At 39.6% G+C, this 16,121-nt stretch overlaps 1 protein-coding gene across 13 annotated transcripts in view; it reads right to left on the bottom strand.

Annotated features, from left to right (window-relative positions):
* The window catches only part of pde1c (phosphodiesterase 1C), a 436,419-nt gene that overhangs the window by 245,744 nt on the left and 174,554 nt on the right, over window positions 1-16,121 (bottom strand). For all 13 annotated transcript variants that reach the window (XR_009999660.1, XR_009999661.1, XM_062957310.1 and 10 more), the window contains exon 3: window positions 11,615-11,786. Coding sequence is in view for 11 of the 13 variants with exons in the window: in XM_062957310.1 (XP_062813380.1) it covers window positions 11,615-11,786 (172 nt within the window). In the remaining 2 variants the exon portion in view is untranslated. The remainder of the gene's footprint in view (window positions 1-11,614; window positions 11,787-16,121) is intronic.

The following is a 16,121-nucleotide window of genomic DNA, read 5'->3' as shown; positions in this document are numbered from 1 at the left end:
TGAATGATAAAAGTCAAACCTGCAAATGTGGAGGACTAGCTGAAATAATATGAGAGAGATAGGGAGGGAGAAAAGTAACTTGATAATTCTTATTATTATCACTCTTTACTCAAAGTACTGAAACTGCTAGCAACAGAAGCAAAACATTAATTTTATGAAATTTATACCAGATTCCAATTTTCTTCCAATGTAATCAGCATAATTTATAATAGCTTACAAATGTTATATTTTGGTTAGTGAATGTTCATGAGTATTTCCTATAAGCTTCCTGTTGCTGGTATTTACAATTATAATAATATCAACTGCATTGTTAAGGTTATTAAAGAAATTGAGATCTCCGGTGGATGTTGTATAACAAAAATCCAATATTCTTAAGAATTTGCTTATGGAGGAATTTGATACAGTGGCCAAGAAAAAGCATTATATGAATTGGAACTTGGCTGAGATGAAAGAAAATGGCTCTTTTTGAATCCACTTTGCAGATATTAGTAGAGGCATGACCCATCACTTTTTAACAGCTGTTGCCTTGTGAATCTTACAGCTACAGGTCTCTTTCTTTCTTTTACATTTTTTGTATCCCGCCTCATCTCCCCAGAGGGACTCGGGGCAGCTCACATGGGGACGAAGCCCAGTACATCATAAAATACAGTATCAAATGCATTTAAAACAAGAACATATAAACTAACATATAAAACAAGTATATCTATACGCATAATAAAAGTTAAAACCTGTATGTGTGTATGTTACACGGGTGTCCACCCCCCAAGGAATACTTTCATTTGGGGACCATTTCATCCTAGATTTTGCATTTTCCTCCACCACAAGCAGGCATTCCAGGGTTCTCCATTGGTGTGGAATTTGCATGACCCCGCCCACTGCCCTTCCCTTTCAAATCTGTCTGCATAACAAACAGAGCAGAACTGAGCAGCAACTAAACTTACTGGAGGAGTTTGGGGATTGTACTTCACCCTGCATCAAGTCAGAGTACTGTGACTCCTACTGGGGAATTTAAAGGAGTTGTAGTTCACCTACACCCAGAACACTATCAACCCAAACAATGATGGATCTGGACCAAACTTGCCATGCATACCCAATATGCCCAGATTTAAACACTGGTGGGTTTTGAGGGGAATTGGCCTGGACATTTTGGAGTAATAGGTACAGTTCATCTGCAATGAATGAGTACTCCGAACTCCACTGATGATGGACCAGGACCAAACTTGGCACTCAGAGCCCCCATAACCAACAGAACATATTGGACGAGTTTGGGGAAAAGGGAGTTACAGTTCACATGCATCCAGAGAAACAGTGACCCTCACTGACAATTGACCAAGACCAAACTTCGCACAGAGAAGCCTCATGACCAACTGAACGTACTTCAGGGGTTTGTGGGAATGGGCCTTGATTTTGAGAGTTGTAGTTCATCTGCATCCAAAGAGCACTGAACGCAGCCAACGATGGATCTAGACCAAACTTGGCACACAGACTCAACATAGCATGCTATGGATACTGATAGATATTTTGGGACAATTGCGCCTGGAATCTGGGAGTTGTAGTAGTTCACCCCCATCCAGACAGCACTGCAGCCAAGCGATGACCAGCCAGCGACAGATCTGGACCACACTTGGTACACAGACCCAAAAATGGCCAATTTGAATACTGACAAGGTTTGAGGAGGATTGACCCATGATTCTGGGAATTGTAGTTCACCCACTCCAAACTGAAAATACCTAATATTCAAAGACAAATAATGCCTTTTTCAAATAACCCGGGCATTGCCAGGTCCCCAAGCTAGTAAACAATAAAACATAATGAACAAGTAGACAAGGCAATGTTAGGGTATCCAATGGGGTCAGGCGATAAAATATATGTGTGTGCAGTCATTCCTGTCTCTGGAGCTGGGTCAAATAAAGTGCAGTAGATGGGGATGCGTGGAGACATTGGAGAGGGATAGTGTCAAGTATGCCAGTTCAGTCGAACACACAATGAAATAGCCAGGTTTTCAACCCTTTTTGGAATGTGGTCAGAGTTGAGGCTGATCTAATTTCCCTCGGAAGCAAGTTCCAGAGCTGGGGGGGGGGGGGGGGCGCTGAAAAGAAGGCCCTTTCCCTAGTCCCCACTAGCCGTGTTTGAGACGGCGGCGGGAGCGAGAGGTGGGCCTCCCTGCCAGATCTCAAGGCTCTTGCAGGTTCGTAGTAAGAGATGTGATCACAAAGATAAGCCAGACCAGAACCATTTAGGGCTTTATAGGTGATGACCAGTTCCTTGAATTGGGCCGGGAAGGTTATCGGCATCCAGTGGAGCTGTTTCAATAGGAGGGTTGTCCACTCTATAATTTGCTCCTGTTAACAACCTGGATGCCAACCATTGAACCAATTGAAGTTTCCAGGCTGTCTTCAAGGGCAGCCCCACGTAGAGTGCATTGCAGTAATCCAACCTAGAGGTGACTAAGGTGTGGACCACCATGGCCAAGTCAGGATTCTCGAGGTACGGTTGCAGTTGGCATACAAGCTTTAATTGTGCAAATGCCCTCCCAGCCACCACCGACACGTGGACTTCAAGTGTCAGCACCAGGTTCAGCAGGACACCCTAACTGCAGACCTGCGCCTTTAGGGGGAATGTAATCCTGTCAAACACAGGTTGCCAACCAATACCCTGATCAACCACACAACTGACCAGGAGGACCTCTGTCTTGTCTGGATTAAGCTTCAGTCTGTTAGCCCTCATCCAGTCTTGCACAGCAGCCAGGCACCAGTCCAGGACATTGGGAGCTTCCTTGGAGTCAGGTGGAAAAGAGTAGTAGAGTTGAGTGTCATCTGCATAGAGATGGTACCCAACTCCAAAACTCCAGATGACCTCACCCAGCGTTTTCATGTAGATCTTAAAGAGCATAGGCGAAAGAATAGAACCTTGCGGGACCTCACAGGTCAAAGGCCAGGGGCCCGAGCAGGTCTCTCCCAGCTTCACCAATTATCGATGGTATCGAAAGCCGCTGAGATGTCCAAGAGAACCAACAGGGACACACTCCCCCTGTCCAGCTCTCTGCGGAGGTCATCCACCAAGGCGACCAAAGCTGTCTCCGTGCCATGGCCAGGTCTGAAGCCAGACTGTGCTGGATCTAGACAATCAGTCTCCAACAGGAACCCCTGGAGCTTAGAGGCTACCACCCACTTTAGAATCTTGCCCAGAAAAGGGAGGTTGAAAATCGGCCGGTAACTGCTCAATGCCATAGGGTCCAAATACACCTTTTTTAGGATAGGTCGTACTATTCCTTGTTTAAGGTTAGATGGAAAATGACCCTGGACCATGGAGGCATTCACAATCTTCACAAGCCAACTTGCCAACCCCCCACTGACCATTTTTATTAGCCAGGAAGGGCAAGGATCCAGAGCGCATGTGGTCGCCCTCACAGCTCCAAAGATCCCCTCGACATCATCAGGCTGAACAGTCTGAAACGAATCCATTAAAACAAGACAAGCAAGAGCCTCAGTCACCTCCCCTGGTACTGCTATCAAACTGGCTTCTAAGTCAGAACGTATCTGAGCGACTTTATCTGCAAAATGATGTGCGAACTCACCACATCGAGTTGCCAGGTGGTCAGGGGACGCCTCCTCCTCATGAGGATGAAGGAGCTCCCTGACCACCTTGAACAACTCCGTTTGTCTATTACTTACAGACACAATACGGGCAGTTGAGAAAGCTTTTCTGGCTGCCCCCAAAGCCACGGAGTAGGCCTTAAGTGAGGCTCTAGCCCGTGTTTGGTTGAACACACTCCGAGTTTTCTGACAGAGGAACTCTAGTCTCTGTCTCACCCGCTTCATCTCCGCCAGCTCCTCAGTGAACCAAGGAGCTGAGTTTACTCTTTGTGACGAGAGGGGACTTCAGGAGCGATCGTGTTCAATACCCTAGCTACCTTGATGTTATAGAGGTCCACCAAGGCATTGACAGGATTGTCCGCCAACATGGCAGATAGATCCCCAAGAGATGTCAGGAAGCCATCTAGATCCATAAGTCTCCTGGGGTGGACCATTTTAATTGGTCCTCTACCCCTGCAGAGGTTAGAAGCTGTACTGTCTAAAATTGATCAGATTGTGATTGGTCCATGGCAATGGAATAATTTTTTGCTCCTCCACATCGATATTTTCCCCATCCGCAATAAAAACCAAGTCTAATGTGTGTCCTGCATTGTGGGTGGGCCCAGCAATCACTTGGGACAGTCCCATAGTTGTCATGGCAACCATGAAATCCAGAGCTGAACCCGTTAAGGTGGCCTCTGCATGGATGTTGAAGACCCCCAGTACTACTAACCACTGGGACTCCAACACCAGGCCAGAGACCACCTCCACAAGCTCTGGCAGAGAGGTGTCCCAGTTACCCACCCTCAAATGGACACAGTCAAACCCAGAAGACTGCAGAACAAGGCATCTGATCAGGGGGATAGACCATTGCAACTCTGCCTCCCCGCCCCCCAGACCTGGCCTGCTGATGCACTCCAAACCCTGGCAGACACAGCTAGGTGAGATTAACACCCACCCACCCCCCAGCTTGTCCAACCAGATCTCAGTGATGCAAGCCAGATCTGCCTGTTCATTCTGGATCAAATCCTGAATGGCTGTTGTTTTGCCATTCACGCAGCTGGCGTTTAACAGCAGAACCTTAAGTCCAGGGGGTCTTTCATGCCGACTGTCCGGTCTAGCTTTCCTCAGGGTCGTAAGAACTCTGTTGCGCTTCTCCCTGGGTTGTTTAGAGTGATCACGCCCTCTCCTCCCCTGCACAACTCCTACAGCAACATAGGATAAGACATTCTAGGATCTGCAGTCAAAAGCTATGGCAATGATCAATGCATTTCATTAAGTATTCATTTGATTATTCTAAAAATCAGAATGTATTTCTATTTAACATTTAAAATACAGTAAGCTCTCCACCTCTGGTCAAAGTTGACTATAGAGTCATACCAGAGGACCTAGAGCTTCCTAGAAAGGATATATGAATAACCAAATCCACAAAAGTTAAACCCGCAACTATATTCAAAATGTTTTTGTTGCACCAACATGCACAAAAGCTTCTTGATATAGTTATTAAAGTATACCATAATGAGTCTATATAGCTTTTTATTATACAATTCCCATCATTGAAAGTCAAGAGACTTCACTTTACAAAGTTTGTAGTCGCAATAGACCAGGAAATCAATGAAACATTTTAAAAAATTAAAAAGGAGTCTATTAAAACAGTTTCACGTTATAACTACCACATAGCATATGATGCAAGAGAAAAATCAGATACTTTCTTTGTTCCTGTTGTCTTATCAGTTTCTCTCCAAATTACAGTTTAGCATAGATATAATAAGGAACTAAACTGAAGTTAATCTGTCACTCTGAAGTTGCTGTCAGAATGAGAAACATTTTGTTCTTACACTAGAAAGTAAAATTGCAAAGGTATTAACATTATACACACACACACACACACAAACACACACGCATACATACACACCATTTTCTAGAAGTGTATTTTAAAGAGAAGTTAAATTATATTAGTATAGCAAAAAATATAAAATTCTAATAACCTTATCTGAATACAACAAAGGGACACCAAAGACTCATAGTTTCTGAATTAATTACTTACTGGAATGAGTTTTCTACAAAAGGAAATGACAAGAAATATATAAGCCAACACCTGCTTTGGTTTGAGACAAAACTACCCATTAATATTTTTGAATTGTACATGCCTCTCTTCAGTTTAAAAAAATTAATTCACTGGATGATTCAAAATCATGACAGGGGTTGTGTGGTGACAATTATAGCAGAAGCAGCAGAAAGTAAATATAATAATTTTGATGCCTACAGCATGCGTGATGCTTTCCAGAGTAGTGTGAAAATTATGAGTTTGAGGTCACTAGTTAACTGTTCAACAGTCTCTTACAGCACAAGACCTATGATTGCAAAGCAAATTGGGATATTTGGTTGTTTCTGTGACTTCTTGCTGCTTCCATTTGCTGCCATTGATGTATTATTAACAGTTCTTTTTTTAAAAAAAAATATTTCATCCAAATTTAGAAGAGAAGCTGATGCTCTGTCTTTCAGATTGTCAGGGTTTTATGGTGCAAGAAGGCACTCTGGCACTCCTCTCCATGACAAAGTGTTACCTCTGCACCATTGCAGTGGCAAACCCACAGCTACCTCCAACTGTCACTGCCCCCCCTCCCCATGGTTTGGGAGAAGTCCAAAGCCCCCATCCCCAGAGGTTCCCCACACCTTGCATATACAAGAGATAGAGCTGTGCCCAATATCCCCTCAACCCTGCAATAAAGATGCTTATTGAGAATGGAGTGAAAACAATATAAGAATTCGAGTCTCTGTGAGTAGCAGTCAGTCTCTGCCACCACTGGGTCTAAATGGGAGACAGAATTAACTTGGCTCTGAGCAGAAAATCCTATGGGAATGAGAATTCCTTTAGTCATGTGATGGTGTGCAGAAATCTTTGGAAGTGTTTGTGCCTCTTATGCTCAGCTTGTATATACATGTAAATAAACCTTATATCACACAAATACCATATGTCTCTAACACCTACTTGTAGGCAAAATGAAACTTGAGTGAGAGCTCAGCATTTGAAATGTCTCACTGCTTGGAAGCAGGGTGCATACATGTATAAGAATAACTGTGATACTGAAAAGCATAACAGAAGAGGGAAAGCTGATGGTAACAAGGCAAGAATGTGTACATCAAGTAACTACAGTCAAAATCTGCCTGTTCAGAGTCTTGTTTTTTTGTTTTTGTTTTTTTGCAATAATTTTTATTGAAGGGTTTCCCTAGGGATAGGGAGGAGGAGAGGGGGGGAGGAAAAAACAAACAAACAAACAAAAAACAAAAAAAACAAAAAACATCCACTGGGATAAGGGGGAGGGGGAGCAATATGATAAAAGCTGGAAAACAAAAGATGGAGGGGAAAAAGAAAAAAAAAGTCGATAGAGAAAAAAGGAAAAAAAGAAAAAAAGTCGAGGTTCCTTCCTTCATTAAGGTGGGGGTGGTGCAGAAAAAAAACCAAAAATGCAAAAGAGTATAATGGCATAAATTCAGCGGGGGGGGGGGGGGGAGAAACTCCATCATCCTTCTCTTTACTATGTCCTATTGTATATCCAGATTTGTTGTATGACGGGTTCAGAGTCTTGTGATGAAGTGGCAGAAGAGATGCAGACTAAGGAACAAGATACTGATAAGCATTACTACACCTACCCAGAAACCTGTGTGGTTCATATACGGTTGGAGACACATATGAGTACTGTATATTAGATTTTTTTTTACAATGGTAAAATCAAACATACTTGTTGGCTCCCCTCTCTTAAAGCATGACCTGATGCCAAGAAGAGATAAATTCACTTAAATCTGCATCTTTTTCTTCACCCAATGTTAGGACTCCAAACTTGTACCTTCATGATTTCAAAATTTAAGCTTTAAAGGGGGAGGTGAGCATTTGATGAGCATTAGATGGTGTGTCAGATGCTGTGAAATATGGTAATATGCTTCTGCATGGCTTACACCATGTTAACTTTAACACTGCATGTGTAATATTAATAGTTTGTCATTTCTACATATATAAACAAAATCCAAAAACAGACAAAAACATGCAACTGGTCATCAAGCAAAATAAGACATTGCTATCAAACCAGGTTTCCAAAATACCACATAAAAGTTTCTCTACTACATAGAATAGTAGAGTTGGCTGAAGAAATCTTTCTCCCTGAAGCCAACAAGAAAAAACACTTGCCTGCATACATAAACACACAACTGGATATACAGAAGTCAACTGCAGGCTTGTGGGAGTGAAAACTGGAGATGGCTCCTGCACCATTGACAGTCACTATTCCTGAAGGTTTTCAGGAATGGAAGATTATCCATAAAACCAGTTCCAACATTCTACTACCAGATCACCAAAATATGGAATAAGCAATCCACCCACAAGTCAACTGAAAATGACTTCTGACGGAAGGGTTTCACAGGTGGGTTTCCCCAATGAACAACCAGGTGATTCTGATAAGATCTGAAACAATACATTAAGGCAATTACTGTACCCTATTTGACTCTTTTTCCCCATAACTGGTATTCAGAGAAACGCTGCCTCAAAACTGGAGACAGACTAACTCTACCATAACTAATTTACACAGATGACTGCAACTATAGTGATATCTTGAATTAAGAGTTTAATTCATTCCATGACCAAACTCTTAACTCAAATGGCTCTTATCTCCAAGCGAATTTTCCCACTGAAATGCTAATAATTTGCTCCAGCTGACCAAAACCACCCCATTTTTGTTATGTGTTTTAAATAAGAAAATGTACTTTATAAATAACAAATAACATATAAATGCACATTCACATGCAATAATTAAAAAGAAAGCTCAACTTTAAAATGGTAGAAGCACAAAGTGATGGCAAGGAAGCACAAAGCTCAAAGTGAAGAGGCAGAAGCATAATTTTCTTCATACTGTACTCATTTCAGCCTCCCTCCCTCTCCTGCTCCCTCTCCCTCTCTCTCTCTTCATGAAGCCAAAAACACCAGGAATAAAAACCACACAAAATCAACTAACCCAAAGTTCCTTAAAGCACACAAGAGCAAAGCAGACAAATTCATAAATGTTGACTGAAGTTACTAGAATTCCGTTGACATGTAATTCATGGTTCTCTTTAAAAAGTGATAGCAGCAAAACCAAAAATATCATACCACATACATAAAAAAAATTCGTAAGAAAATACACCTTTGGAAACAAGTACCAACAGGGCACTGAAAAACAATTTTAATGCAACATTCCCTGCATTTGTTTTGGTGATATGGAAAATATACCTTGATCATGTATCATATTTTAATTTGTTTTTAAACTCTTTAACATAATTGTTGTTTAATTGAGATTTTTAAAACATTTTTGTAAAATAAGATTTTAGCAAAACTGCTTTATTTTAAGACAATTTGGATCCCATGCTGAGAGAAAAATGGAGTTTAATTTGAGTAAATGAAAATAATTAAAATTTCACTTTGGATCTTTCCAATGATTTTTACCTGCAGTTCACATCTTTCCTGACAACTAGCTATGGTGTCTGAGGTTGATGAGAACTCTAGTCCAAAACAACTGGGAAACCTAGGATGGAGATGGCTGACTGGAAGGAAGGTTATAACTCAAGCAACTGATGATTCAAACTGACTTTAACTACCAGAAAATTGAAAGGTAGAACCTCCTCACAGAGAAGAATGAAATGGTGTGGCACAGCAGATATACATATCAGCCAAATTTAAGAGACCAGGACTAGCCTACACATAAGGAAAGGTAAACACCTTGCTTTGTAAGTACTCTATATTGATTCCATCCATGTTTGCAGTGACCACATATATTGGCAAATTTGATGGGAACAGGGTAAATTTGCACATAAATTGGCACATTCCAGTTGTTAGACTCACCTGGAATAATCTTATTGAATCAAATGTTAGATGGTAAATAAATACTTTTATAAGTCCCATTACATCAGTGGAGCTATTCTAGATAGAACTAGTAATTAATTTTGCTCACATATCAAAATGAAACCATATTTCAAAAGCCCATCAAAAGTAATATAGTACCAGAGCCGGCCCGAGGTAATTTTGGGGGGTAGGCGAACCAAATCTTTGCCCCCCCCCCCTCGAATTTGCCCCCCACACACACACACACACAAACCAATACCTGAGAGCTGGGGTGGCGGGGACCATTGCTCACCAAAAGACCGAACGAGGAAGGCCAGGCTCTTCTCGGGAGACCTCGCGAGGTCTCTCTAGAAGAGCTAGGCCTTCTTGGAGCCTGGCCTTTCTTGTTTGGCCATTTGGCGAGCAATGGCCCCCGGCAGCGGAGGCAGCACCTGGACGAACACTGGCGCTAAATTTACACAGGGGCGCTGTCGAGGCCTCAACAGTGCCCTCCTTGATGTGCGCCCAACGCAGCGGCTTAATCCGCTTCCACGTTGGACCAGCCCTGTATAGTAGAAACCAGGGCCGGTCCAACGTGGTAGAAATCTGGTTCTTCAGAACCAGAAGAAAGATCTACTGGCAAGACAATGTGATAAGTACAGAATAATGTGCTATACCTCATCACAAAACCTCCTTCCCAATTTTTCACCTAAGCAGCATTATTTTTCTGACCATTCCTCATGCCTCCAATATGGGGCTGCTTTTAACAAAGTAATAATATATCAGATCTTTCTACTGTTCCTTAAATTTTATTTATTGATAAAACCAATTGGATCAAGTAAAAATAACAAAGCAGCAACAACCACTTTGAAAAGCTGTGTTTCATAAGAGAAGGCACTGTATTTGCTATTCACCTAGTCTTTCTATTTTTTTCATGCAGAGCCTAAGAAATGTGCTGCAAGTAATTATGTTAGCTGTGATGCGTTACTTTTGTGTAACATTATATCACTCCAGGGTGAAACCAAACCAAGAAATTTGAACTGTGTAGGTGTCATCTATCTTCCATATTAAAAGTTATGAGAACTGTTCAAAGTTGTTGCTAAGAGAAAAACTTACTCCCCTCCAATCTCTTTCCAGCTATAAGTCTGATCCCAGGCATGAACATTCAGGCTAAAGTAAAATTATCCAGTAAGACATAATGATGTACATAATAAACCGTTTTAGACACTTAGCCATAGTAGTTGTCATGCCCACACAGAGGCCTTTACTGTTTTGTTTATTGAGCCTCAATTCTCCCTTTGGTTAGAATGGGTTCCGTTCCTTTTTGTATAGTTTTTGTGTGTGTTAATTAGACCCTGTCCCTTTAAGAAACCTCCCAGAGGCAGAGATTGCAGCCCTCCTCAGCAACTCCTTTGCAGTTAGTCAGTCTGAGGGTGCCAATGAGCCTAGAGGCTGCAATCTTCTACATCAAAGATTGAAGTCTAAGGTTTAAGAAACTAAGTCAAAGATTAAAGAAATTCAATCAAAGTTTCAGAAGCTGAAGGTTGAAGAAATTAAGTTTAAGACTTGGAGAAACCAGCTTTAAGTATTGGGGAACCAAGTCTGAATTTTAAATAAGAAAAGAGACTTAACAAGAGGTGCTCAAGTCAAAACCAGACAAAGGGCACAGAAAAGATGGTATTTCAAAAGAAATCAAGAACCCGGTTAAGTTCCAAGCTTCCTTCTGTTCCTTCAAGTAATTGTTGGTTAGCCGTGGGAGGAGTTAAGGTACTGATCTTCAATAGAATTAAATTACTTTTTTGTTTACTGTTACATCTTTTGTTGTAAGTTTCCAACTCTGTTCTTGCAGAGAATAGGGCACCTGAAAGAATTAGCTTGGGGACAGAAGAGTACTGATATGGACTCTAAAACCCGTATGTCAGATAGCAGGTGCCACCTCAACCTCAACCTCCACTTCAACCATTATTCAAATAATAAATAATAAGTTAATTTTTGAAATGAAGTAAGCTCTTTAAAAATACAATCCCAAGCTCTGTTTTTGTATTAAAATTTGAGAAAAACAAAAGTCAGCAATTACTTTTACCACACTCTTCATTTCCCTTAGAAAAAAGGATCATCTGGTCATCTGGATTACAGATTCAATAGGCTAAAAGCTAATAAAAATCTGGTTTAACATCTATATTCATCAAACCTGAATGAAGTTTTGACAAGCGCTTCAGGACTCTCTAGTGGTGGTAGTTCTTCTGCTAAGATTTCTTCAGGAGGTCTTGGATCAAAAACGATGTTTGGTTTCGGCTTTTCCTTCAGATTTTCTGTAAGCCCACCAATAATGGTGTTCCATAGGCAGTTCTGAGATTTTGACCCTGAATAGAAATAAAAATATTAATCATAAATTAGGTTCAGAAGTCATCTGTTCAGTGGACTAGAGAAAGACACTGAATAATTTTGTGCCTTTGATTATGAAGAATTTCGGGTCATACCAAGGAATGATTCCAGATAAGGCTTTGGTTGTGCATCACATTCCCTCATTCATGGAAGTTTACAGGAGATCCAGATGATGTTCTAAATTTGTTTTTGCTTTACTTCTTTCAACTTTTTTCTTGCGAGAGAAAACCAATTTTGTGTGTGCATGTGTGTGTGTGGAGAGAGAAAGAGATTCACATACATTGTGTGTTTATATGTCATTGTCTCAACACGTGACAATCTTCTGAAAACACTCCCAGAAGATGCTTCTTACATAAAAATTAAAAACCTAAGAAATTCCATGCGAGCTTTGCAAATTAGAATCTGATCTTATTCTTCTTTTAAGAAAAACATGTGTAAGATTATTTCACTTTGTTGTCCCAGAGGGACTGCCTTCCACTGCTGCAATTACCATTCATGCTTTTTTTTCCTTTCCCTTATTGTTCAGTGTCTCCCAAAGCTCTTCTCATAATGGAAACATGAATGGGAAACAAATCCCTGAGAGCAGAGATTTATCCCTACATCCACACAAAGGAACACAAATTCTCAGTGATGAGGTAGCATTGGCTCTTCCACTGAGGTTCTAATGGAATAAATTAAATGTAAAGCCATCTCATGTTCCAAGCTTAAGATAGCAAGGGGAGATTTTAAAAGTAACATTTAAGCAGAAATTACAATAATACATCCAAATTACTTCCAACTCTATAATTTAACATGTCAGACATAATTCCTATTCATGCAACCAAACAGCATATATGGATACGCATCCATGTTAAGAAATTTAGAGGGATAGATAGGGAAGGGAAAATGTACAAAGCATGTCTGAACAACAGGGAAATGCATATTGGTAGGGCAGGGTAGAATAAAACTCGTGAGTTTCTGGTCCGCCCATCCCCCCAATTCCAATGGGGCTGTTCTACCACCCTGAACTTTAAAGGGGTGGCCAAAATTATGTTCTGTTCCATATGAAAAGCTTCGCCTATTTTTCCACTATTTTTTCTTTCTTTGTCTTTACAACAGAAAATACATGAAAGAGGGAAAGACAGAATAGTTTGTTGACTGCTACTTTTAGTAGAAATATGCAAAATCTGACCAAGAAGACAAAAGGATGTAGGATGTTTTTGAGGAAAATTGAATGGCTCTAAAGTTGAAAACATAAAAAATGTTAGGGTGGGGACTACATGGGCACCATGTCCCCATATACATCTCCCCCTCCACATATGCACAACCGGGCTGTGGCTCAGGCTGTTGAGCAACCAGCTGCAGCCTGGCTAGCTGCAATGAATCACTCTGACCAGGAGGTCATGAGTTCGAGGCCAGCTCGGAGCCCCGTGTTTGTCTTGTCTTTGTTCTATGTTAAGGCATTGAATGTTTGCCTTATATGTGTAATGTGATCTGCCCTGAGTCCCCTTCGGGGTGAGAAGGGTGGAATATAAATACTGTAAATAAATAAAATAAATAAATAGTTTGCCTTTTTAAATCTGTGTGGGACACAAATGTGCCTCCATCCCTCCATGGGAAGAAAGTGGAGTATCATTTTAGACTCTCAAGAAATCGTTTTGAAGCAGGAAGTGAACCAGAAGTCTCCTAAATCTAAAATGCCCTGGGATATCCAAAAACATGTCAAAATGAACCAGTCTATCTGGGACGGAGTTTTAATACAAAAATATTTCAAAAATGACTTTGGGATCCACATGTACCTGCAGCCTGGACCTTTGCTACCCTGAAACCAAATTATTTCCACCACTGAAGAAATGAGATGAGATAGTTCTTTTATAAAGAAAAGTTCCATATTCAAAAGGCATGTGAGACAAAACTCCACCATTCAAAATAATCAGTTTTCCATTTGAAGGGTTGCTGAGTCAAAGTGCAGTTTTAAAGAAAAGGACCGTAAGACCATAAGAAGGGACAGCAGGAGCTTTGCAGATTGAGCCAGTACACAAACCAGCAAGTCACAGTCTTCCCCACCAAAGAGTGATGCACTATATTTCTATTTTAAAAGCATAGTAATTTTTTTAGCAGCATATGTATGCCTGTTTTTTTTATTTATAGCATTATCCTGGTTAATGAAAAGAAATAATAAAAATAAGCTACTATATATATATATATATATATATATATATATATATATATATATAATTGAAGTTTTACCTTATAAGATAGAGTAAATTAACATTGAAAGAGTGAGAACATTTGATTGTATAGAAAGTGGGAAAACTGAGATTTAAAAAGGATCAAAAAGGGAGAGAGAGAAAACCAAAAACCAAAAACGAAGCTAAAATGTCCATATTTATATAAAAAAGAAAAAAAATCTGAACAAATGGCGATATAAAAATGCAAAGTACTTGACAAAGAAATACACCAAAAAGCAAAAGCAAAAAGCTCACTGTTTCACAACCTGTTCACAAGCCACCAGCAATTGTGAACTGCAGTTCTTTTTTTTCTTCATCATGACCTTTTTTTTTTAAAACAGAAGGAAGTTAAACGAGTGGTGAAAATTAAAATTTATAATAGTCAAATTTGAAACCCCCACGTTGAAATGGTCTTTCCTTCTAAAAACCTTTTGAAGGGATCCCAGACTTTCCTAAACTCTTTTGACTGGAGATACCCTGTCAGAATGTCCATCTCAGCCACCTCCGTCACTTTCACAATCCATTCCTCCATTTCTGGTGTTTCCTCCAATTTCCAGGCTCGTGCATAAACTATTCTCGCAGCCGTTGTCATCAAAGTGAAGAGTTTATCATGTGGCTTCAAAAGCATAGTAATTTTAATGTTTTTACTTAAATATATCATTTTGCATATAAAACTTATTTGTGTGTGTCCTGTGGAAATAATGTGTAAGTGGGACAATTATAAGTTTGTGTGAAAAGAAGTAGAAATTAATTCCTTATGCAGTTTGAGGGAAATAGTTGATTACTATATATAGCAGATTGCATATATATGATAACCATTTTAGAAGAATGATTTAAATTGCAAAAACCAGAGAATTTAACCCCAATCCCACTTTTTAAAAGCTCATTATTTGATCTCAATCTTGTGTATATAATGTAACAGTTATTTAAAAAAAGTGGGGGAAGAGAGAAAATTAACACATCCAGGTAAGAGATAAGAAACTGTTTACTTCCTGGTAAATACAGAGAGAACTTAAGAAATTTAGTGATCCCAATAAATGGTATCAATGTATTTCCTTTTCATATTAAATTTCTTATATATTAATGGTTAACAACTCTCAGTAGTCAAAAACACTATTAGTTGCTTGCTCTTTTTATATCATATTTTCCGTATTTACTTCTGGAATTGTTACCTTTTGGCATTATATCTGTCTACTCACTTTAATCACTTTTTCAGTCTTACATTTGGTGTTCAGTACATGACTCAGTCATTTGTTTATGGAATCCGCCAGTCTTATGGCTGCACAACAACCATTCAATCTGAACAGACCCTTTTTTCCTACATAGTAATATCCCACATTTCAAAGGTATATATTCTTTAGTCTTGGAAACATCATTTTTAAATGTATTTGTTATGCAGTGCTTTTGACACGAAATAAAATAAAGTCTTGGAAACATCATTCAAAATTTTAAAAAACACAACATTCCCACTACATATGTGAAACTAATAATCTGTTTATTTATATTGTAGCAATATAGGAAAATTCAAAACATGGTTAGAATGCCACCAAGTGATTATTTGGAAATACTGCATCCAAGATACGAAGATAAAGGCAGACATTCTTTTTCTACTTGAATCTCTATGTTTATTTTTGAGCTTGAACTAAACATGTTGATTAGACTGGACACCTACAAATTCATGTGTAATCTTTTCTATCCTTTGTTTTGTTGTGTCCGGTTTACAGCAATCCTATCATAGGTGTTTATTGGAAAGATCTATTAAGAGGAGATTCTTCTAGATTCTAAGAACATGACATGTCTAAGGGTTTTCTTGTTTGAGCAAAGGTATCCTAAAATCCCAACACTGAAACCACTACACTGTCTCCCAAAGAGCCCACAAAGACCACTTTAAAATATCCAAGGTTGAAATCCATTGGGCTTCTTCGGAATATGGAGATGTGTCTCCTTTTCTTGCTAAAACAGGCAATGTTTTTTTAAAAGCAAGTAAAGATGTGTGTTAGTAAAGGTAAAAACCTTAGGTTGCAGCGTATCAAAGAAAAATAGAATAAAGCTGCAACAGAAACATAGCCCCGAAGTAGTGTGGTCAAATAAAAAACTACATTG

Source organism: Anolis carolinensis, chromosome 6, assembly GCF_035594765.1.
Source record: "Anolis carolinensis isolate JA03-04 chromosome 6, rAnoCar3.1.pri, whole genome shotgun sequence".
NCBI lineage: Eukaryota > Metazoa > Chordata > Lepidosauria > Squamata > Dactyloidae > Anolis > Anolis carolinensis.
The sequence above is the reverse complement of the archived record's forward strand: the minus strand, read 5'-3'. Positions and strand labels throughout refer to the sequence as shown.